Raw genomic sequence first — 22739 nt, 5'->3', positions numbered from 1 at the left:
TGTGACAATAATAAATGATATGAAATACCTGAAGCACATTACAATCAGCATTACTTTCTTTATTTTAAAGAAAGCAACACATAACATGCAAAATAAAAATAACACAGTAAATAAAAGTAAAAAAATGTAATTTGGAAACGAGATTTCACATTAGGAAGGAAATTTGGTCTTCATTTTTTTTTTCTGAAATATTATAGCATATTATAGCGTTTCAAAAATACTGACCTTTTTCTTCATGAGATAGCTAAAAGTCCTGATATTTGATAGCCCTTGCATACTGTTGCATCAAATTACGTGTAGGCTTCAGAAGTTGAATCCTGATACGATTAGACTGGTACAGAACAGTTCCAAACTTCATCTTGAGCTGAGACGGCCTTACTGGACTTCCAAACAATACAACTTGGATGATAATTGTTGGGTTGCGTCTTCTTCGCTTCTTAATCACACCTATAACATTTGAGCCATATGATGTTGGAAAATGTACCTTTATACATTTATTCATATATTCTACCCTGCCAGCAGCATATTCCATCCCATAAGCTGTCACAATGACACACTTCAAGAACTGTCTTTGAATGCTAAAAAATCTTGAGCTACAAATTTGAAGGATGTGATCATCTTCATGAATCACAGGTAACCCTAGCCTCCTTTCATTTGGTATGGTTGCCAAAGTTAGGAAACCCCCAACAGATGGACACTCAATCGAAGCAACAACAACTGCTTCTCTAAGATCGTTCAAGAAGTCTTCCCTTGTTCTATGCAGATTAAATCTCCTTAATCTTCCCAGCAGGTACCGTTCAGCATGCTCAAAACCAGTACCAAATCCTACAACAGCACCTACTTCCAGCGGTACACACTTTCTAGTATCTGTGTTATACACATGTGGTGTCGCTCTATAATAACCAAAAATCATTAGCTCTCCCTCAATCTTCACATTCGTCATATCAAGATTTTCCAGATACGTAGTGCAGGCATTGCTAACGCTTTGAATGTTGTTATGATGACAGACACTTGTTACTTCTGTCAGCATATCGAGTGCATCAATCACATCACCAGCAATGGCACATATCAGGTACCTATCGATTCGACACAACTTGTTGGCGTTTCCCTCAAGTATGATTTCAGGCGAATTTGCATCTAGTTGCCCAACAGATCGACCATCGCCAGCTATACTTATAAAGTTGTGGCCGATTACCGCCACAATACATGTGCCATGTCTGTTGTTTTTTGGAAAGCAGCCACCAACGCGAAGATGAGAAGTCAGAGCACCTGTTGATGGTTACATCGTCAGTAAATCAGAAGATAAATATATAAGTGACGATGTCAACAACAAGTTACAAATTTATGAACTTATGAAAGTAGCTAATTAGGCTATCAACAAGCCAAAAACAGAAGAGATAGCACTTTATTTTCCTTTGAAAAACAAAGTGCACAAGTAAACCCAAGTTTACAAGCAAATCATACCAACATCAATGAATAACTGGTGATTTGGTACGTATAGACCTAGATACATGGCTGCTTGTGAATATTGAAATGCATAATTCAGTGAAATTTGGGTAACAAGTCCTTCAAGCTTACAAGAAATGCCTGTTGAGTCAGAAAGCAAATCCTCAAATATTACATGAAATCATAAACAACAGGTAATTGGTTGTGTCATGCCGATCCACTCGCATTACAGAAACTCTATCCAAGTAATGTTTAACAAAACAAAACAGCCAAGAAACTTGGAAAGACATTTTCGAAGATGCTGAAAGTCCCCTCTCTAAACTTCAATGTTATGTCTGCAAGACAAGGTGTGTCTTACTGGGATTACCTAGTTTTATTATGTTAAGAAAAAAAAATTATATTGCTTATCCACAAAAAATAATTGAAACTGAAAACTTCTTTCAAATCAGCAAGTAGCCAAGTACTACACACTCTTTTTCTAACAAGGTTTTAACCAGGACAAACATACAAATTAGCCAAAATTAAATAATCAATAACAAAAAAAACAAAAAAATTAAATAAATAAAATCAATTCTTGACTCTATCGCACTGGAGACCTTTTCTTTTATATAAGTACCAATATGCAGACTTGAGCATCCCTATACCAGGATAACGATGTCAGATATAAGAGCTTTTGTGTTCCCATATATGACAAAAAAAAACCCAGAACCCATGATTTCATACCCTGAAAACCATTGTAGATTCTACTTATCAGGACCAAAATTACGCTAATTGGTACATAAATTATGGTTTCCGTTGTAATATTACAATTATTTTCGAGCAATACTATCAAGATCTTATACATTTTGTGATCCAGCACATGAATAGATCCAAATAAGTCATTGAACCAAAAAGTAGATACAAAGTCAAAGAAGTAGAGCCTAATCTGATTTAGATAAAACATACTCACCAGTATGGTTATACGCAGATGAGCATGAAATGTGCATTGAAAGAAAGTAGAATAACTCATGTGATCTACCATGTTCTTTCTTGCCACACTTTGGATCTGATTGTGCAATGCTCAGCTTCTTCCCTAGGAGTGTCTTCTTATTTTTTGCTACAGCTGCAGCAAGGTGTGCATCGTCTGAGAAGTCCATATATGCTAGTCCCTTCATAAGTCAATTAAGAGGAAAACATAAATTCAGAACTCTCTACACCTGAAAATATTATTAAATAAAAAATTACTTAAAAAAAATCAAAAACAAACACAACATTTTTTAAAAATTAAAAAGAAACGAGTGAATGCAAAGAACACACTTTGATCAGATGCCACAATATTAGCATAATGGAAACGTATATATCTTAGAGAAGATAAAACAAATGTATTTAGCAAAAAGTCATTATCAGTTTTATACTTGATAGCATCCACCAATTTCCCACACATACCAGAGCAGCATGTTCCTCCCGAACACGCATCAAGTGCTGCCTAGTTTCTTCTTTGCATTCTTCAAGTTTTTTCTCACATTCTATCTCCCTTTCTCGAACAAGATTTTCTACCTGAAGTTCAATTAAACGAAAATCACTTCAAGAACATGATTTAGCTATAACATGTTCCTGGAGATGGTAAAAATGAGCAAACCTTTTGCTTTTCCATGTTAACTATTTCTAGCTTCTCCACCTCGTACTTCTTCCGGATGTCATTAATTGCCTAAGTAAATTTGTATTAATGTCAATTCAAAAATAGTTAAACTGTGTGGTGGCCAGATGCATAGATCATAAGAAGTCACACCTGATCATTCCTCTGTGATATGTCTTTCAAATGCCTTGACAGATCTAGTTGTTTATTCTCAAGCATGAGGTCACATTGCTTCTTATCTTCCATCAGTCTAGTTTCAGCAGCAGTCAGCAATGCACGATTCTGCAACAAAGTACAGAACTGTAAGTACATAAGATATGGTTATTCATACATCTCACATTTATATTATATTACAAACCTCTGTGATCTGCTCTTCCGGATTCTTCCCTCGTTCCTTATATTGCACAATAAGTTGCTCCTTTTCCTCTAGTGTGCTATGAAGCTGGCTGACTTGTTTATCCATCAAATCTACGTGCTGCTCACGTGCTTCACCTTGCTTCAGTAAATCATCAATTTGCTCCCCTTTCTTCTCTATCTCTGCTTGTAGTTTCACTGCATTATCTTTATTCTCAGTTTCTAGTGCTGAGATTTTGATCAGCAGATCTTGCTGCATGATAGTACAAAAACAAGTTTAGTATGGAAAAAAAGACACCTCATAATAAAATGTATGTGTTGTAATTTGCATACCATTTTATTTTCAGATGGTCTTGAACTTTCTGATAGAGAATCAATCTGCAGTTCTAATTCAGACACCAGCTTTTCTGTTTCAATCTGCAGTTCTAATTCAGACACCAGAGCTTCAGTTTCAAACTCCAACTTCTGTATCCTCTCTCTGGCTGTACGGCTTTCCTCTGTATGTAGTGACATAGTAGACTCCTGAACTTTCTGAAGTTCCATGACCCTATTGTTCAACTCCTGATTTACCAACTGTGTAGCACCTTTTTCTGATGTTAAGTTCAAGAACCTGTTGTGCAGTTGATCATACTGTCTCTGTGCAAGCTTGGCAGAAAGGTCAAGAGAGTTTAGCTTATCAAACTTTTCCAGGAAGTTCAAACAGTGTCTATCCAATTCAGCCAAATGTGAAGCCAACACATGAACAAAACCTTCAAGGTTCCTTATCTTGAGGAATGACATATCTAATCTCTTAACTAGGTCATCGTTGCTCAAATGGAGATCATGCTTTTCTGTTTCCAAGTTCTCCTGTGCAGTTACCAAATGTCTGATTTCATCCTCTTTTAACTTTAACTCAAGATGCACCTCACCCAATTTAGTGTTCAAACTCTCCGTAGCCAACCTATTAGTTGCTAGAGTTTCTTCAAAGTTCTTAATCATAGCATCTGCAAGGAAAAGACATATGACTGCTGTTATAATAAAAGTCCAAGAAAACATGAACAAACAATTTATGAAAAGTGCAATTCTTTTCTCATTGACTGTGAAATGGATGTTAGCTTTCCATGTCACATGACTTAAAATTAGTCTGTTTACTTTTCCGTTGTACGGGAAGATGCATACACTTAGTTAGAGAATACTACTTTGACTATTGAGAATGCAAAAAGAAAAAGTCTTGGTTGAAGTGGAAAATAATTTTATCTATGCATGTCGATAGAGTTTTAGGAACGATGACTATTGCAGTAATATTAAACATACACCTTAATATGATTCAGAGGTCAGAATACTGATAGAATGGACCAATTTGAACTTCTGTTTGTATGTCTTTGACCCTTAGCAGTCAGAATGATGGAGTTACAATGGTGATGCCAACATACATAAGCATAGATTTGAACATCACTTGAAGGGTAAGAAACCATATTACAAGTAACTTGGGTGGTTCTGGTCTTAAATTGAAAGACCTAGTCTGATACATACACAATGTGCCTCATTTATACCATCTCCATTTTGGAGGTAGGATGTGAACTTAAACATTAGATTTAAGAGTATCTGATGCATGAGCTTTAATATCATCTTCCAAACAACTCATCATACAAAAGAAAACTTGTGGCATAGTAAAGTTCCCTGGTTATGTAATCTATCATTACTTACTTCCAGGTTGTCTGATGGCCATAAATACAGTGACTCCATAATATCTAAACAAATTGCAAGCTAAAGTCAGAATGCATGAGATGTTAACCTTTTTCCTCTATGAGATTTGCAGTTCTGCACTGTTCATTACGGTAAAGTTTATCTGTCTCCTCTTTCTCGAGTCTGCGTTCCTCCAGCTCTTTTTCACCTACATTCAAAATTCAAGAACATCACAGAATGGTAAATGCACCTTTATCCTGTTATAAATTACCTCTTCGATTATTCTACAATCTACATTTTATCCGGTCATACATTACACCTTCAAACATTCCACATTTTTAATATCCTCGCAGTAAAAGCAAATAAAAGGGAAATAACTCACGATTCCTTATAGTTTCCTCAGCTGACTCTAGCTTTATTGACAGATCATTCATTTGTTGAGTCGAACCATCAAGAGCTACTGTGCTCGCAGAGAGTTTGCCTTCAAAGGCCTCTTTATCTTTCTCCGCTGTTAGAGAAAGTTAAGTATCAATACCAGTGTTTCTGTAATCTACACCAAAATTTTAAAGGTCAAAAGTCAAAACAGCACAGAATAGCACTCACCATCCTGAACTTGACCAGCGAAGAGCTGTAAAGTTTCTGTGAGCTGATCACATAATGTTTTAGTTGATGAAAACTTAGACTCTAATCCCTTCCAGAGCTTTTCATCTTCCTTCAGCTTCACTTTAAACTTAGCATTTTCATTGAAAGCGTTCTGCAATTTTTCCCCTAATGCACGAATGTGCCCCGTCGATTTTTTCAGCTTAGTGTTCTGCATTAATCAGTCAAACTCGTTTATATACCTATGAATTTCAACTAATAGATACAAAACATCATAAAATTGAACCAATCCCTAACAAATTGAGGTAAAGACTGAAACACAAATTCCAAAACACACATTCGCAAAAGCTAGCGTGTGAAATTCACACTCGCACAATCACAGGCTCATCGTGAAACAAAAAAGTATGATAAATATCAGATTATGAAATTTTATACTTCAACTATAATCCCAAAAAAGAAAGCTTTTGAACATATAGCCTGCACAATATAAATCTATGCCTTTTTGTGTTGCCCTTCTAAACCTACTGAATTACATTCTTGATTAAAGGATCACTCGATTCAATCATGCATATCAAATAAAACTAAAATAAAGTTGTGTATCTCACTGTCATTATATGAGTACAAGCTTCAAAACTTAAATTGTAAGTTTATCTGCCATAGATTAGCATCACTGCATCAATATGTTAATGAAAATTCAAACAATTTTGTGTAGGTGTGTTATGCTTGTGTATGTGTGTGTGGGAGAGAGAGAGAGAGAGAGAGAGAGAGAGAGAGAGAGAGAGATTAGATTTCAAAGCCAACCTTCTTTGAATTCACTTCTTGCTCCTCCTCTGGCTTATCGCTCATAACTTTCCATTGCAGTTGCAGTAATGCCCTCTGCTTCTCCTCCTGTGATAACCAGAATATATAAAAGAATGTACTAAAAATTCAGTAGAAAGAACATAGGAAAGATATGTACTTTGGACTTTTGAAGATCCAAGTCCTCCTGAAGCTTCTTAATCTCATCTTCATGCTGAAGCCTCAAAGCTCTCAGTTGGGCTTCATGTTCATTCCTCATTGATGTTACTTTCTATGACAAAATAAATCCGATTAGTAACTTTGGCATATTAGACCCAACCTAGTTCGAGCTTAAGCTTAAAGCTATATGAAGTTACAGACCTCTCTCAACTCATTTTCAGCTTGAAGTTGGATCTGCTTTAGCTCTTGACTGTGTTTAGCTTGTAGACTTCGTTCCTTTTCATCATGTTCCTGCTGAAGATTACTGACCTGCATATATGAAAGTCAATAACACTTAGAAGCATGTAATAGGAATGTCTCAGAAAAGGAGCAACATCACAGATCAAAACTGAGCTACTTCGAACAGCGCCAAGAGTAAAAATTTGGATTAGTTCTTTGAAAAGAGTTGCACAGTCACTAAAAAATTGCAGGTAGGCTATTTTGCAGAACGATTACTGGTGCAAACAGACTTGAGTACTAAAAAATGTTTTATATTTGTTTTTCTTTTTCTTGTCAACTTATAATTTTTGAATACTATAGACTAATGTTGAATACTGAGAAATGAAAATCTGTTCAAAGTTGTAAATGTTTGATAATGTCAGAGAATGTGTAGGAAAAAAACATACCATTTTGTAATTTAAAACAAATGTATTTTGCAAAATATCATTATCAGTTTTAAACATGATAGCATCCACCATTTTCCCACACATACCAGAGAAGAATATTCCTCCTGAACACGCATCAAGTGCTGCCTAGTTTCTTCTTGGCATTCTTCAAGTTTTTTCTCACATTCTATCTCCCTTTCTCGAACAAGATTTTCTACCTGAAGTTTCAATGAAACGAAGATCAATTCAAGAACATGATTTAGCTGTAGCATATTCCAGGAGATGGTTAAAATGAGCAAACCTTTTGCTTTTCCATGTTAACTATCTCCAGCTTCTCCACCTCGTACTTCTTCCGGATGTCATTAATTGCCTAAAAAAATTTTTCTTAATGTCAATGCAAAAGTAGTTAAACTGTATGGTGGCCAGATGCCTAGATCAAAAGTGGTCATACCTGATCATTCCTTTGTGATATATCTTTCAAATGCCTTGACAGTTCTAGTTGTTTACTCTCAAGCAGATCATATTGCTTCTTATCTTCCACGAGTCTAGTTTCAGCAGCAGTCAGCGATGCACGATTCTGCAACAAAGTACAGAACTGTAAGTACATGAGATATGGTTTTACAAACATCTCACATTTATTTTGAAATTACAAACCTCTGTGATCTGTTCTTCCAGATTCTTCTCTCGTTCCTTATATTGCACAATAAGGTGCTCCTTTTCCTCTAGTGCGCTATGAAGCTGGCTGACTTGTTTATCCATCAAATCTACATGCTGCTCATGTGTTTCACCTTGCTTCAGTAAACCATCTATTTGCTCTGCTTTCTTCTGTATTTCTGCTTGTAGTTTCTCTGTATTATCTTTATTCTCAGTTTCTAGTCCTGAGATTTTGATCAGCAGATCTTGCTGCAAAATAGTACAAAAACAAGTTTAGTATGGAAAAAACACATCTCATAATATAAAATGTATGAGTTAGAATTTGCAAACCATTTTATTCTCAGATGATCTTGAACTTTCTGACAGAGAATCAATCTGCAGCTCTAATTCAGACACCAACTTTTCTGTTTCAATCTTCTTGGAGACCAGAGCTTCAGTTTCAAACTCCAACTTCTGTATCCTCTCTCTGGCTGTACGGCTTTCCTCTGAAAGTTGTGTCATAATAGACTCCTGAACTTTCTGAAGTTCCATGACCCTATTGTTCAACTCCTGATTTACCAATTGTATAGCATCTTTTTCTGATGTTAAGTTCAAGAACCTGTTGTGCAGTTGATCATAATGTCTCTGAGCAAGCTTGGCAGAAAGGTCTTTCTCCTGATTGACTAACTGGAAGCACACCTCATAGAGAGCGTTTAGCTTATCAAACTTTTCTGGGAAGTTCAAACTTTGTCTATCCAATTCAGCCAAATGTGAAGCCAACACATGAACAAAACCTTCAAGGTTCTTTATCTCGAGGACTGACATATCTAATCTCTTAACAAGGTCATTGTTGCTCAAATGGAGATCATGCTTTTCTGTTTCCAATTTCTCCTGTGCAGTTATCAAACGCCTGATTTCATCCTCTTTTAACTTTAACTCAAGATGCACCTCACCTAATTTAGTGTTCAAACTCTCCGTAGCCAATCTATTAGTTGCTAGAGTTTCTTCAAAGTTTTTAATCATAGCGTCTGCAAGGAAAAGACATATGACTGCTGTTATAATGAAAAGTTTTAATCATAGCATCTGCTAGATTTACAATGGTGATGCCAACATACATACATAAGAATAGATTTGAACTGCTTGAAGGGTAAGAAACCATGCATATTACAAGTAACTAGGGTGGTTCTAGTTCCTAAATTCAAAGACCTAGTCGAATACATACACAATGTGCCTCAGTTATACCATCTCCATTTTGGAGGTAGGATGTGAGTTTAAACTTTAAACATAGATTTAAAGTATCTGATGCATGAGTTTTAATCATCTTCAAAACAACTCATCATAGAAAAGACTTGGGGCATAGTAAAGTTCCCTGGTTATGTAATCTATAATCACTAATTCCAGGTTGTGTGACGGCCATAAATACAGTAACCTCCATATTGTCTAAACAATTTGCCTGGTTATGTAATCTATCATTACTTACTTCCAGGTTGTCTGATGGTCATAAATACAGTAACTCCGTAATATCTAAACAAATGGCAAGCTAAAGTCAGAATGCATGAGATGTTAACCTTTTTCCTCTATGAGATTTGCAGTTCTGCACTGTTCATTTCTGTAAAGTTTATCTGTCTCCTCTTTCTCAAGTCTGCATTCCTCCAGCTCCTTTTCACCTACATTCAAAATTCAAGAACATCACATAATGGTAAATGCACCCTTATCCTGTTATACATTACACCTTCAAACATTCTACATTTTAAAGCTAATGAAAGGGGAATAACTTACGAGTCCTAATAGTTTCCTCAGCTGTCTCTAGCTTTATAGACAGATCATTCATTTGTTGACTCAAACCATCAAAAGCTAATGCACTCGCAGAGAGTTTGCCTTCAAAGGCCTCTTTATCTTTCTCGGCTGGTAGAGCAAATTAAATATCAATACCACTGAAATCTAAAGCAAAATTTCAAAGGCTTTGAGCAAAGAATAACACTCAGCCACTCACCATCCTGAACCTGACCAGCTAAGAGCTGTAAAGTCTCGGTGAGTTGATCACACAGTGTTTTAGTCGAAGAAAACTTAGACTCTAATCCCTTCCACAGCTTTTCATCTTCCTTCCGCTTCACTTTAAACTTAGCATTTTCATTGAAAGCGTTCTGCAATTTTTCCTCTAAGGCACGGATGTGCTCCATAGATTTTTTCAGCTTAGTGTTCTGCGTTTATCAGGAAAATTACTCGTTTAAATATTCATGAATTTCAACTACCAGATACGAAACATCTACATTGAGATAAAATTGAACCGATCCCTAACAATTGAGGCACAGACTGAAACACAATACCACACTCAAACACATTCGCACAAGCTAGCGCGTGTAATTCACACTCGCACAATCACAGGCTCATCGGAGAGTTAGAGAGAGAGAGAGTACCGCCATTTCCAGATCTGTTTTCACAGAAGCTTGCTCTTTCACCAATTTCTCTGCAAAAACGAAGAAATCGAACACGAAATCGTCACAGAAATTCAAAATTACCGACGAAATCAACTAGAAAACCGAGAAATTCCGATCAATCCGAACCTGCGGTGAGCTTCAGGTTGGCGAAGCTTCCCGACGAGGTCGACTCCGGTCGACGCGAAGAGTAGGCGAAGGTCTTCGGAGGTCCTCCGGAGGCCGATTTCGAGATGGACTTGAACTGATCCAAGCTCCTCATGCTCGGAAACCCTAGCTTCTGCATCCTTCGAACTCCGATCGAAGATCGGCGAAGAGCAAACCCTAGAAATCTGTTCGTACAATCGCTCTGGTTCTCTTTCTCTCTCTATAGTGAAATGAACTTGGCGCCAAATGACGAGGTGAGGTAATTATATAAAGTTTTGCTTCTTGTCAAATAAGCTTTTCTACTATCGCTTTTTCAACTGTGAAAATTTTCATAGACATTTTATTTCACCTTTGCCGAATTTGGAAAAAATAAAAATGATCTCACTCATGGAACCAAAAGGCATCCTCAGAGCATCTCCAACCGTTTTTCTAAAAAAATTAAAATGGAGAAGCAAAAGCCAAAAGATTCAAAAATTTTATACTCCAACTCCAACAACTTTTTCATTTTAGAGATTTCGGCATTTATTAAAATAATAAAAAATGTTACGGAGTATATGATTATTAATAATAACAAAAAAAAAATCATATATTTCATTGTAACATAAATTACCTAATAAAATATTCTAGATTTTTCTTCTTATCGTTAGAGCATGTGAATTATCGTTAGAGCATGTGAATAATTAATATTTGAAGAAGAAAGACTTTGCTGCAAATTTAGGGAATGAGTGATTCTCTTTCTTCTCCATCCCCATTTTAGAGAATGAGATAGGAAAGCTGTTGGACCACAAAACAACTCAATATTTCCAAAAATTGATAAAATCAAGAAAATAGGAAAGTTGTTGGAGATGCTCTCACAATATTTTTTAGTTCACTGTAGTGACAACTGACAACTATATACCATACCACTTCACAAAATTTATTGGAAATATACGTTATTTATCAACTAAATATTTTGGTTAATAAGAACTTCTACAACGTTAAAGTAATTCGGTCATTGTTTAAAGCAAGCTCTAAATCGAAATAGAAAAGTAAGTAATAATTTTCATAAATAGTTAAAAAAAATTATAATTAGATAAAAACAAATTACAATAGTTCAACGATCAAAAATTAAGATCGAGATGATCTTAGTAAAATGAGAACGACAAATCTTATATTAAGTTTTAGGCCTGTATTAACCAATTTTAGGCATGGAGAAACCAAGAAGGAATAGAAAGTTGACAATTCTTCATTTTCTTAGCACCCTCATTTTAGATTAGTCACAATTCTTCAATTTCTGTAATTGAAGAGTAACCATAATTTAGACCATCAATTCAACTCTTGATTTGAAATGTCTAATGAAATTTACATTTAAAATTTAATTGAAGAGACTCTAGTACATAGACAATCCAATCAATTATTGTACGTAATTAATTTTCAGAGAAACTTTTACATTCTTTTTCCATCAATTTGAAGGTAGAAATCGAAAAATAGAAACCAATACTTTAATATATTTTAGAAGATTAGAAAATTAAAATATATATTTAAGGACATAGATATGGTCATATGGAAATACGTCAATTATTGTGGCCCACAGCCCGATTCACTATTGATCAATCATGGGTCCACGCGTGTAAAATTACCGAAACTAGTGCCCATGTATAACAAAACCCCAAAATTCTATTCAAAAAATCCAAAACGCAGATTCACTCTCACACAGTGGAGAGACACATTAAACCAAGAGGGATTTCAGCCTAATCATAACAACACTCTGCCACAACCTAATACTACACTAACCCTGCAGTATGTTGTTGAAGATTCCACTACCGGATCTTCTTGGCCTCGTTTGGTTTACGAAAAGAAAAGTAGTTCTTTCCTCTCTCTCATGGGAAGGGAAAGTGAACGAGAATGAAATTTCAAGAGAAGTTTCCATTCACATGTTTGGTAAAGCAAGGAAAGTCATTGGAAAAGTTTTTTAAAAATATAATAAAATATTATGATGTGAGTAATAAATGTAGGGAAAGAATGAAAGAAATTAAGTAGTTCCATTGGATTTTGGAAGGAGCCACTTTCCTCTATATTTTTCCTTCAATCAGGAAAGTCTTTCCTTTCCTTTGGCTTTCCCAAACGCATAAAATGAACAACTTTTCTTTCCTGCTGGCTACTTTCCGTGAAACAAACAAGACCCTAGCACGCAGTACTAAGAGAGAGAGAGGGATGGAGGTGTGGTTCCGGCCAGTTTGGTCTCCTTCAAATTCTAGCTACTCGGAGCAGTTTGTGAGTGATGAAAATGGCATTGCAACAAGTTCATACTTGCATAGACATCCTTAGGCTCACCAAATAATAAATTGGAGGCGGCTATCTCAAACTGGGTAAGAACTCTTACACAATTGACCAAAAATGCAATGTAATAAACATATTATTGTGTTCTTTGTCGATCGTCCAGACCTATTTACACCTTTCTCTTGCCAAATCGGTGAAGAAGCTCCGCTTCGAGATATTTCCCTTCAGCCTCTTAGAACAACTTTAGCAGACTTTATATTTTAGTTTTTAGCTATTTTAGAGAGCGTGTTTAGTTTTTTTTTTTATATTTTCGAAGCTCCAGCAGACTAGCCAAAGTTTAATTATTATGACTTTTAGCTATCTCGCTAGCTAAATATTGAGAGCGAGAAGACTCAGATGAGACTAGCTATAATCTAATACATTCTTTGTAAGATATTTTACATGATATATAAATATATTTAAACTATTTAATCTTTATTTGAAGAATAATGTTGATGTATTGCTAGCTAAAATAGCAAACATTGATGCAGCCGCGTTTCTAAAGTGGCTAGCCAAAATTATATTTTAGCTAATTTGACTAAAATTTAACTCAAAAATGGCTAGCATTGCTAAAGATGCTCTTACTAGCATGTAATATTGTTCTGCTAGTTTTTATGCATGGAAAATTCTAGTATACTATATGGTATAGCATGCCTCACAAAATGTGTGGCTATCATTGATTGAAGAAGTAACTAAATGACAATGTAATAACCATTTACCCCTTCAAAAGCTCTCATGTTTCATACAATTACACACATTTGCAATAGGTATGTCATTCCATATGGTATGATAGACAAACCCTGTATGCATTACACAAATTTTTTTTGAGTTGTGAAGTTCTGAAATTATGTATCAGATGTGTGCAAAGCAATAAGTGAATGCCAATTTGTTACACAAGCTTAGTTGTACTGTCCAATAGATTATCATTCCTTTTTCTTTTTCTTTTTCTTCTTCTTTTTCTTCTTCTTTTTTCTTTTACAGGTAAAACATATGGCTGCAATAGGATGGAAATTGCTATGAAGCATTATGATGCACTACTGGCACTGGAGTCAAGTCCTATTGATTGGGGAAGCTGAACTTTAACTCTCTCTAGACTGAATTAAAACCCCTTTCTCCTCCCTGAGTGAGCTCAACACCAGTAGACCTCTTGTGTGTATGATATGTTTCAAATCAATACAGGCTGCTTATTAGCTATTCGTTTCTTGTACGTTCTTCTACCATAATGTGGCTCTATGTATAGAATGTTGTACTCAAGTGAATGAAATTAAACAAACCCAGGTTCTCTTTTATTTTCCCTCAACTGTTTCATTAGTGGATATCTTATCATATTACTTTCCACATTTTCTCTCTGTATTGGTTTTTTTCTTTTATTTTTTTATTTTTATTTTTATTAAATGGGTTGCATTCATACAGAAGAAGTTACAAGCAGTATGAATAATATAAAACAATGCCACTAATGGACCACTTATAACAAACATCGGACCAAAGAGCCCGACCCTAACTTCCTGTTAGAACTAAAACCCTTGTACACCATGAGGCTAGGAAAATGATCATCAAGACCAGAAGACTCAACTGATATATTGCCAACGAAGTTGGTAACGAAGCATCGGAATTCCAACAAGGCAGTGGCTTCTATCCCTTGAAGATATAAGAACATGAGTCAACTCCGCCTCCTGAGTAGTGAATACTCGTGATAAAGAACGGGTGAAAACCATCATCACTCATCAGCCGTGTTTGTAATGAGCCAAACAAACAGAACGACCACAGAGGATCAAAAGAGCTAATCACAAAAACAAAAGAAAAGAAAAAACAGAACACACATAAACATAATGAAGTGTTCCCACAAGTCTGCATAAATCATAATAGTCTTTAATGTTTATGACTTCGCAATGTTGAGCTGTAAGGGATGAGCTAAATGGTTGAATATTGCTTTGAAGATTTTGCCTTCAAAGGGATTTGAAGACAGACCCCTCGCGCGCCAAACTTGATTTTGAAATCCCATCGCCTGGAAACCTCCCTAGTTTACTTACCCAATAAAACAGGGAATGTTGCAGATAAGGATCAATGAAGCATTAATTAGCAACTAACCCAAGAGCAATTAGGAAAGAATAGGACGCTCCAGCCGCGCCTATATATACTTCACCACCCTCTCCCACTCTTTCTCATTTCAGGAACCCCTCACATCGATCATTCTCTTTCCAAGAGTTAGAAAGAGAAACCTCATAAAACTTTCCAGTTCGATCTAGTCGTGATGGATCAGCAGTTCGCCACTCTTGACCAACTCAGTGTCGGTGTGGTCACGACCTTTCAACCTAGCGATGCCGAGTTGGTGGGTGTTTACCTACACAGCAAGGTCTTCGTCTCAACCTACAAGCAGACCTTCCCTGAGATCCGCATCTACGGCAAGGATGGGATGCCTCCATGGGAGATATGGAGAATCTATCAGCAATCCAGGTTTCCGCACCAGGATTTCATTTACTTCTTCTCCCCTGCTGAAAAGATGAACCCAAACAAGGCACGCCAATCTCGCAAAGTTGGCACTGATGGTTATACATGGAGCGCTACTGAGCGTGTGAAGCCAATCTATGTTGCTGGAAATGAAGAAGCGTTTGGGTCATTGAGGAAGTATCGGTTCGAGAAGAAGGAGAACAAGGATGAGAAGAAGGAGCAGGTAGCAAATCAAAGTGATGATGAGCACCATGGTGCTTGGTTAATGGATGAGTGCAACATTAACCAAGCACCGGACTTGGCTCTCTGCCGGCTCAAAGTGAATGAAAAAGGAGGAGACAGAAAGAGGAAGTCATATGCGGTTGAGAAAAGTATTGAAGAGGATCAGAGTTTGAGAAGCAAAAAAAGAAAACTTGAACCCAGAAGATCATTGTCTGAGCAACAACAAGGCACCACTTCTCAGCAAATGCCCTCTTCCTATCTTCATCAAGATGATCAAGTGGCTCAGGTGGTTCCCGAAAACAACTTTCCTGCTGAGCTTGAGCAGATTCTGATGAGTGATGATGATGATGATGAGAATCTACTTCTCTCACCAACTGCTGTATTGTGGAATGATACTCAGCTTAGGGCTTGTGGTGCTCAATCAATACCTAATGAGCAGCAACCACAGCCAGAGCAACATTCAGAATATTCAGTAGCGCCGCAACAGCAGTTGCAACCTGAGAGTAGCAGCAGTCAAGAGGAGTACGAAGTACAACTACCGCAACAAGATGAAGCCTCTTCCTCTCATTCTAATGAGCAGCAGCAGCTTCTTGCTGATAACATTATCATATCAATGATAGATTTTGATTCACTCGATGACACCTGCTTTCAGTCCATCAATGGAGTCTTTACTGATGAAGATCATCCAAGCAATCAGTCGTGGTGGCATTTGGATGGAGATTAGTTTCAGTTTTAGGGCATCTTGTAGCTTCTTTTTTCATTCTTAAGTGTAGATTATGAAGCCAATTACTTGGTAACAGTATGTATGTACATGGTTCGAAATTTAGTGAAACATCTTTTGATCAATTCAAGACCATATCTTCCATCTATATAAACTGTGTGATTTCTTTCTATATCTCCCTCCTCTCCATTTCATATTCCTTGGAACAAACAAGAATTAATGAAAAAAGAAGCATATCTGCAAAGTAGCTATCAAATTTTCAATGAAGTTGGTGAGCTTTTTTCACTATCTATTTGCATGACAACCAAATCCTGTACACCATCAGATCACACGCTCTAGATCGATTTCTTTCCTGACCTGAAACAAAAGTAGGGATGCTTCATTAAGGCTGCTATTCGGTATAGTTTAGTCTATAGTGTATATATGAACTAAAATCTCTTAAAAGGTTTTCAAACCATTCTCAGAAACATGAAAGATTATATCAAACCAAAATTCAGTCTAAACTGACAAAGAAAGACCCCTACTGGATGATCATAACTTTCAACTGAAGGAATCCAGATTTTTCAAAATTGAAAATAAGATTCTAATGCGGAATAAAGTAAAATCACGTACAGCAATACAGCATGATTGGTTGAAATTGAACTACCTTAATCAAATGCATATGGATCATCAGCATATGGATTCAGAGACCCTTCTCAAAACAAGTCACCTATGTTTGAAGCACGTGGTTGACCCTCTCCCTTAGATCCCTACAAAACAAAAACCACATGGCAAATTCAGTATGTGCAGAATCAAATTATGAGTGCTGCAATATATAACTCAAGGCATTTCCAATGAATCAATACAGTAATGATTGCATTTAACAATATTCTTTCCAAAAAACAACTTTTCCTCTATGTTGCAGACTTGCAGATATATGGAATCAACTAACAATATCTGAGGAAACCGATACTTTTTCCAAAATGAGTGATGCATTATACAACTCATGGCATGCTTTTCCAAAAATCAACTTTTCCTCTATATTGTGGCTATATGGGATCGCTTAACATTATCTGAGGAAACCAAATGCAGTCTTTGGACTTGTAACTCTAAGAGCATGAAGATTCTTATGGCAATATTATCAGTATCCTCTCAGAAGTGTTATATCCAAGACTAGTACAGACAAGGTTCAAGCAATTTGAGACATGAGAAAGTAGATGGATCACAAGATATTAGAAAAATTGAAGTGAAGTTTGGGTTTAGCTTACCTTGACTACACCCCTGGGGCTTTTGACTTTTGGGGTAGTTGTCCTCATATGTTTTCTTGGATCCTGATGTAATACAGAAAATAAAATTCGGTACTGGAAAATATATGGATGCATGCATAAAAATAAATAGTTCGGAAGGTGACAATGGAGATTGAGCATATAGCTTCACAGAAGTCACCAGATTCATACCTCAAACATGACTGTGGTTCTTGTTTTCCGATTAATTCTTCCATTACCAGTTTCAACTTCATATTCATCACGAATCACCTGCAATGCACATAGTAAGTCTCGGGTTAGTTGAGGGATAAGGCAAAACTTAATATCAGGTTGATGGGACAAGATAAGACGAGAATCAGATCTCAATAAGCAACAGTGAACCCTCAATAACACTACTGCTACTAGTAAGAGAACTCATATTAAAAATCGGTTTTCAACTACAGAAGTTTCTGTAAAGCTAAAGTTGCATTTATCTATGAATATCCATCAGTAAAACTGTATAAAAGAAATTTCTACCTTTTTGTGGTGCTTTGAGATATTCATTACACTTGATGAATTCATATTCTCTGAAGCTTTCTTCAACAGTGTTGATACTGGTGTTTGTGTTGCTCCCACTACAGGTGACTCCTAGAAACCAAATTGAATGATATATCATAAAGAGAGTGTGAAAAGGACCAAACTGAAAGAAATTATTCTGAATTCTAGAATATTGCGCTACCTTCTCATCAAGCTCGTCTTCTCAGAGAACGCTGACCTCTCCTTCTAACAACAGGGTTTCTCCTTGATGGAATTGAGTACTCCTGAGACAGAATGAACTCATCATATTGATAGAAATTCCAGAAAAATATGATACATATCAGATTATGAAATTTTATACTTCGATCCCAGAAAAGAAGTATTTTACACATATGGCCTCCACTGCATAAATCTATGCCTTTTGTGTTGCCCTTCTACACCCTAGTGAAATACATTATTGATTAAAGGATCAGTCTATTCAATTGTGCATTTCTAATAAAACTAAAATAAAGTTGTGTATATCACTGTCATTATATGAGTACAAGCTTCATAACTTAAATTGTAAGTTTATCTGCCATAGATTAGCATCACTGATCACTGCATCCAGATGTTAATGAAAATTCAAACAAATTTGTGTAGGTGTGCTTGTGTGTGTGTGTGTGTGTATAGAGAGAGAGGAGAGAGAGAGAGAGAGATGCATAGATTTTAAAGCCAACCTTCTTCGAATTCACTTCTTGCTCCTCCTCTGTCTTATCGCTCATACCTTTCCATTGCAGTTGCAGTAATGCCCTCTGCTTCTCCTCCTGTGATAACGAGAATATATAAAAGAATGTACCCAAAAAAAAAAAAAAAAACAAGTAGAAAGACCATAGGAAATATATGTACTTTGGACTTTTGAAGATCCAAGTCCTCCTGAAGCTTCTTAATCTCATCTTCATGCTGAAGTCTCAAAGCTCTCAGTTGGGCTTTATGTTCATTCCTCATTGATGTTACTTTCTATGACAAAAATAAATCCGATTAGTAACTCATTTTAGACCCAACCTAGTTCGAGCTTATGCTTAAAGCTATAAGATGTTACAGACCTCTATCAACTCATTTTCAGCTAGAAGTTGGATCTGCTTTAGCTCTTGATTGTGTTTAGCTTTCAGACTTTGTTCCTTTTCATCATGTTTCTGCTGAAGATTACTGACCTGCAAATATGAAAGTCAATAACACAGTAGAAGCATGTAATAGAAATGCCTCAGAAAAGGAGCAACCTCCCAGGTCAAAACTGAGCTACTTAGAACAGTGCCAGGTGTAAAATTTGGATTAATTCTTTGAAAAGAGTTGCACAGTCACTACCCAAATTGCAGGTAGGCTATTTTGCAGAATGATCACTACCTAAACAATTTTTTTCTCAGATGATCTTGAACTTTCTGTCAGAGAATCAATCTGCAGTTCTAATTCAGACACCAACTTTTCTGTTTCAATCTTCTTGGAGACCAGAGCTTCAGTTTCAGACTCCAACTTCTGTATCCTCTCTCTGGCTTTATGGCTTTCCTTTGAAAGTTGTGTCATAATAGACTCCTGAACTTACTGAAGTTCCATGACCCTATCGTTCAACTCCTGATTTACCAATTGTGTGGCATATTTTTCTGATGTTATGTTCAAGAACCTGTTGTGAAGTTGATCATACTGTCTCTGAGCAAGATTGGCAGAAAGGTCTCTCTGCTGATTGACCAACTGGAAACATGCCTCATAAAGAGAGTTTAGCTTATCAAACTTTTCCAGGAAGTTCAAACTTTGTCTATATCCAATTCAGCCAAATGTGAAGCCAACACATGAACAAAACCTTCAAGGTTTTTTATCTCGAGAAGTGACATATCTAATCTCTTAACAAGATCATCGTTGCTCAAATGGATATCATGCTTTTCTGATTCCAAGTTCTCCTGTGCAGTTATCAAATGTTTGATTTCATCCTCTTTTAACTTTAAATCAAGATGCACCTCACCCAATTTATTGTTCAAACTCTCCGTAGCCAACATATTAGTTGCTAGTTTCTTCAAAGTTCTTAATCATAGCATCTGCAAGGAAAAGACATATGACTGCTGTTATAATGAAAGTCCAAGAAAACTTGAACAAACAATTTTATGAACAGCAACTCTTTTTTCATCGACTAAGAAATGGATGTTAGCCTTCCTTGTGCACATTAGTCTGTTTACTTTTCCGTTGTATGGAAACTTGCACACTTAATTAGAGAATACTTCTTGACTATTAAAGATGCAAACACAAAAAATCTTGGTTCAAGTGGAAAATAATATTATCTATGCATGTCAACAAAGTTTTTGGAAAGCTGACTATTGCAGTAACATTAAGCATACACCTTAATATGTTTCAGAGGTCAGAATTCTGATAGAATGTGCCAAATTAAATCTATGTCTGTTATTTCCTTTACCTTTAGGAGTTAAAATGTTGGAGTTACAAAGGGGTGATGCCAACATACATAAGAATAGATTTGAACATCACTTGAAGGGTAACAAACCATATTCCAAGTAACTTAGGTGGTCTGGTTCCTAAAACGGAAGGCATCATCTGATACATGTGCAATGTGCCACATTTATACCATCTCCCTTTTGGAGGTAGGATGTGAGTTTATACAATAGACTTAAAGCATCTGATGCATGAGCTATGATTATCATTCAAACAACTCATGATACAAAAAAATGGTGGCTTAGTAAGGTTCCCTGGTTATGTAATCTATAAACTTAGTTCCAGGTTGTCTTCTGATGGCCAGAAACACAGTGACCCTAGAAATATCCGCTAATTCTTAACAAACTGCAAGCTAAAGTCAGAATGCACGAGAGGTTTACCTTTTTCCTCTACGAGATTTGCTGTTCTGCACAGTTCATTTCTGTAAAGTTTATCTGTCTCCTCTTTCTCAAGTCTGCGTTCCTCCAGCTCTTTTTCACCTACAATCAGGATTCAAAAACATCACAGAATGGTAAATGCACCTTTTTCCAGTCAGACATTACATCTTCGAACATTCTACATTTCACATATCCTGTCAGAAAAAGCAAATGAAAGTGGAATAACTTACGAGTCCTGATAGTTTCCTCAGCTGACTCTAGCTTTATAGACAGATCATTCATTTGTTGACTCAAACCATCAAGAGCTACTGCACTCGCAGAGAATTTGCCTTCAAAGGCATCTTTATCTTTCTCTGCTGTTAGAGAAAGATCAATATCAATACCACAGTGTTACAGTAATCTAAAGTAAATTTTAAAGCTCAAAACAACACTTACTCACCATCCTGAACTTGACCAGCTACGAGCTGTAAAGTTTCTGTGAGCCGATAACATAGTGTTTTAGTTGATGAAAACTTGAACTCTAATCCCTTCCAGGGCTTTTCATCTTCCTTCTGCTTCACTTAGCATTTTCATTGAAAGCGTTCTGCAATTTATCCTCTAATGCACGGATGTGGTCCATCGATTTTTTCAGCGTAGTGTTCTGCATTTATCATTAAAATTCTAGTTTAAATACCTATGAATTTCAATTAAGAGATACAAAATTCCAGTATGTAGCAATCGCTTCATTCAAAGAATAGATTTCTATCTTTTTCCTCTTTTCACTCACTGCCATATTAATCGAACACAAAGCAGCAGAGATGATGATCATAAGCAAGTAGTGCATCCAACCAAAAGGTCCAAAACAGAAAACAATAAGAGAAACCTAAGTCCATTTGAGTTCTGCAAGAAATGAACACCTGGATCTACTAGAGTAATCTAAGCATCTAATACATATCATTAAACAGAAGAGCACTTGGTTCAAGAAAATGCATCTTTGAATGATTTCCACGGTTAAGATCTTCAAGAATCAGTAAAATTAGTAAAATTCATCACATATGAATTTTACCAGTAAAATTACTCATTCAACTGCCTATGAATTTCAATTAACAGATACAAAACATCTACATTGAGATAAAATTGAACCGATCCCTAACAAATCGAGGCACAGAGTGAAACACAAATCTAAACACACATTCGCAAAAGCTAGAGCGTGAAATTCACACTCGCACAATCACAGGCTGATCGTAGAGAGAGAAAGTACCGCCATTTCCAGATCTGTTTTCACAGAAGCTTGCTCTTTCACCAACTTCTCTGCAAAAACGAAGAAATCGAACAAGAAATCGTCACGGAAACTCAAAATTACCGACGAGATAAACTAGAAAACCGAGAAATTTCGAACAATCCAAACCTGTGGTGAGCTTCAAGTTAGCGAAGGTCTTCGGAGGTCCTCCGGAGGCCGATCTGGAGAGGGACTTGAACTGATCCAAGCTCCTCATGCTCGGAAACCCTAGCTTCTGCATCCTTCGAACTCCGATTGAAGATCGGCGCAGAGAAAACCCTAGAAATCTGTTGGTACAGTCGCTCTGGTTCTCTTTCTCTCTCTTTAGTGAAATGAACTTGGCGCCAAATGACGAGGTGAGGTAATTATATAAAGTTTTGCTTCTTGTCAAATAAGCTTTTCTACCATCGCTTCAATATAGATATGGAAATGCGTCAATTATTGTGGCCCACAGCTCGATTCACTTCACTTCTGACCAATCCTGAATCCACGCGTGTAAAAGTGCCGAAGCAACTGCCTATGTATAACAAAATCCCCAAAATTCTATTCAAAATCCTAACGCACTCACAGTGAAGAAGAAGACGACGACGACAGAGTGAGAAATGGAGGACAAAACCCTAACGCTAGCCGAAGCCGAAGCTCAGCAATCGAGAAAAGCAATCCGCTCGATCAAAGTCGCTCTTCGCCTCA

The 22739-nt window shown here is 36.5% G+C and overlaps 2 protein-coding genes and 1 pseudogene across 2 annotated transcripts; all 3 read right to left on the bottom strand.

Annotated features, from left to right (window-relative positions):
- Positions 1–244: 244 nt before the first annotated feature.
- On the bottom strand, positions 245–5897 carry LOC101313900 (synaptonemal complex protein 2-like). The gene is made up of 10 exons (XM_004301265.1): positions 5684–5897; positions 5463–5588; positions 5190–5288; positions 3749–4398; positions 3420–3668; positions 3215–3343; positions 3065–3133; positions 2872–2982; positions 2396–2594; positions 245–1269 (listed from the first exon to the last, which is right to left on the bottom strand). The coding sequence occupies exons 1-10, from the start codon at positions 5895–5897 to the stop codon at positions 245–247; spliced, it is 2871 nt and encodes a 956-aa protein (XP_004301313.1).
- A 566-nt stretch (positions 5898–6463) lies between these two features.
- LOC101313613 (synaptonemal complex protein 2-like) lies at positions 6464–10635 on the bottom strand. The gene is made up of 13 exons (XM_004301264.1): positions 10479–10635; positions 10332–10381; positions 9908–10115; positions 9694–9819; positions 9483–9581; positions 8266–8942; positions 7936–8184; positions 7733–7858; positions 7583–7651; positions 7389–7499; positions 6839–6946; positions 6639–6749; positions 6464–6568 (listed from the first exon to the last, which is right to left on the bottom strand). The coding sequence occupies exons 1-13, from the start codon at positions 10633–10635 to the stop codon at positions 6464–6466; spliced, it is 2196 nt and encodes a 731-aa protein (XP_004301312.1).
- A 6197-nt stretch (positions 10636–16832) lies between these two features.
- On the bottom strand, positions 16833–22290 carry LOC101313319 (annotated as a pseudogene).
- Positions 22291–22739: the final 449 nt, after the last annotated feature.

The sequence above is a fragment of the Fragaria vesca genome, linkage group LG5 (genome assembly GCF_000184155.1).
Source record: "Fragaria vesca subsp. vesca linkage group LG5, FraVesHawaii_1.0, whole genome shotgun sequence".
Classification (NCBI taxonomy): domain Eukaryota; kingdom Viridiplantae; phylum Streptophyta; class Magnoliopsida; order Rosales; family Rosaceae; genus Fragaria; species Fragaria vesca.
Note: the sequence above shows the minus strand (reverse complement) of the source record. Positions and strands in the feature narration are given on the sequence as shown.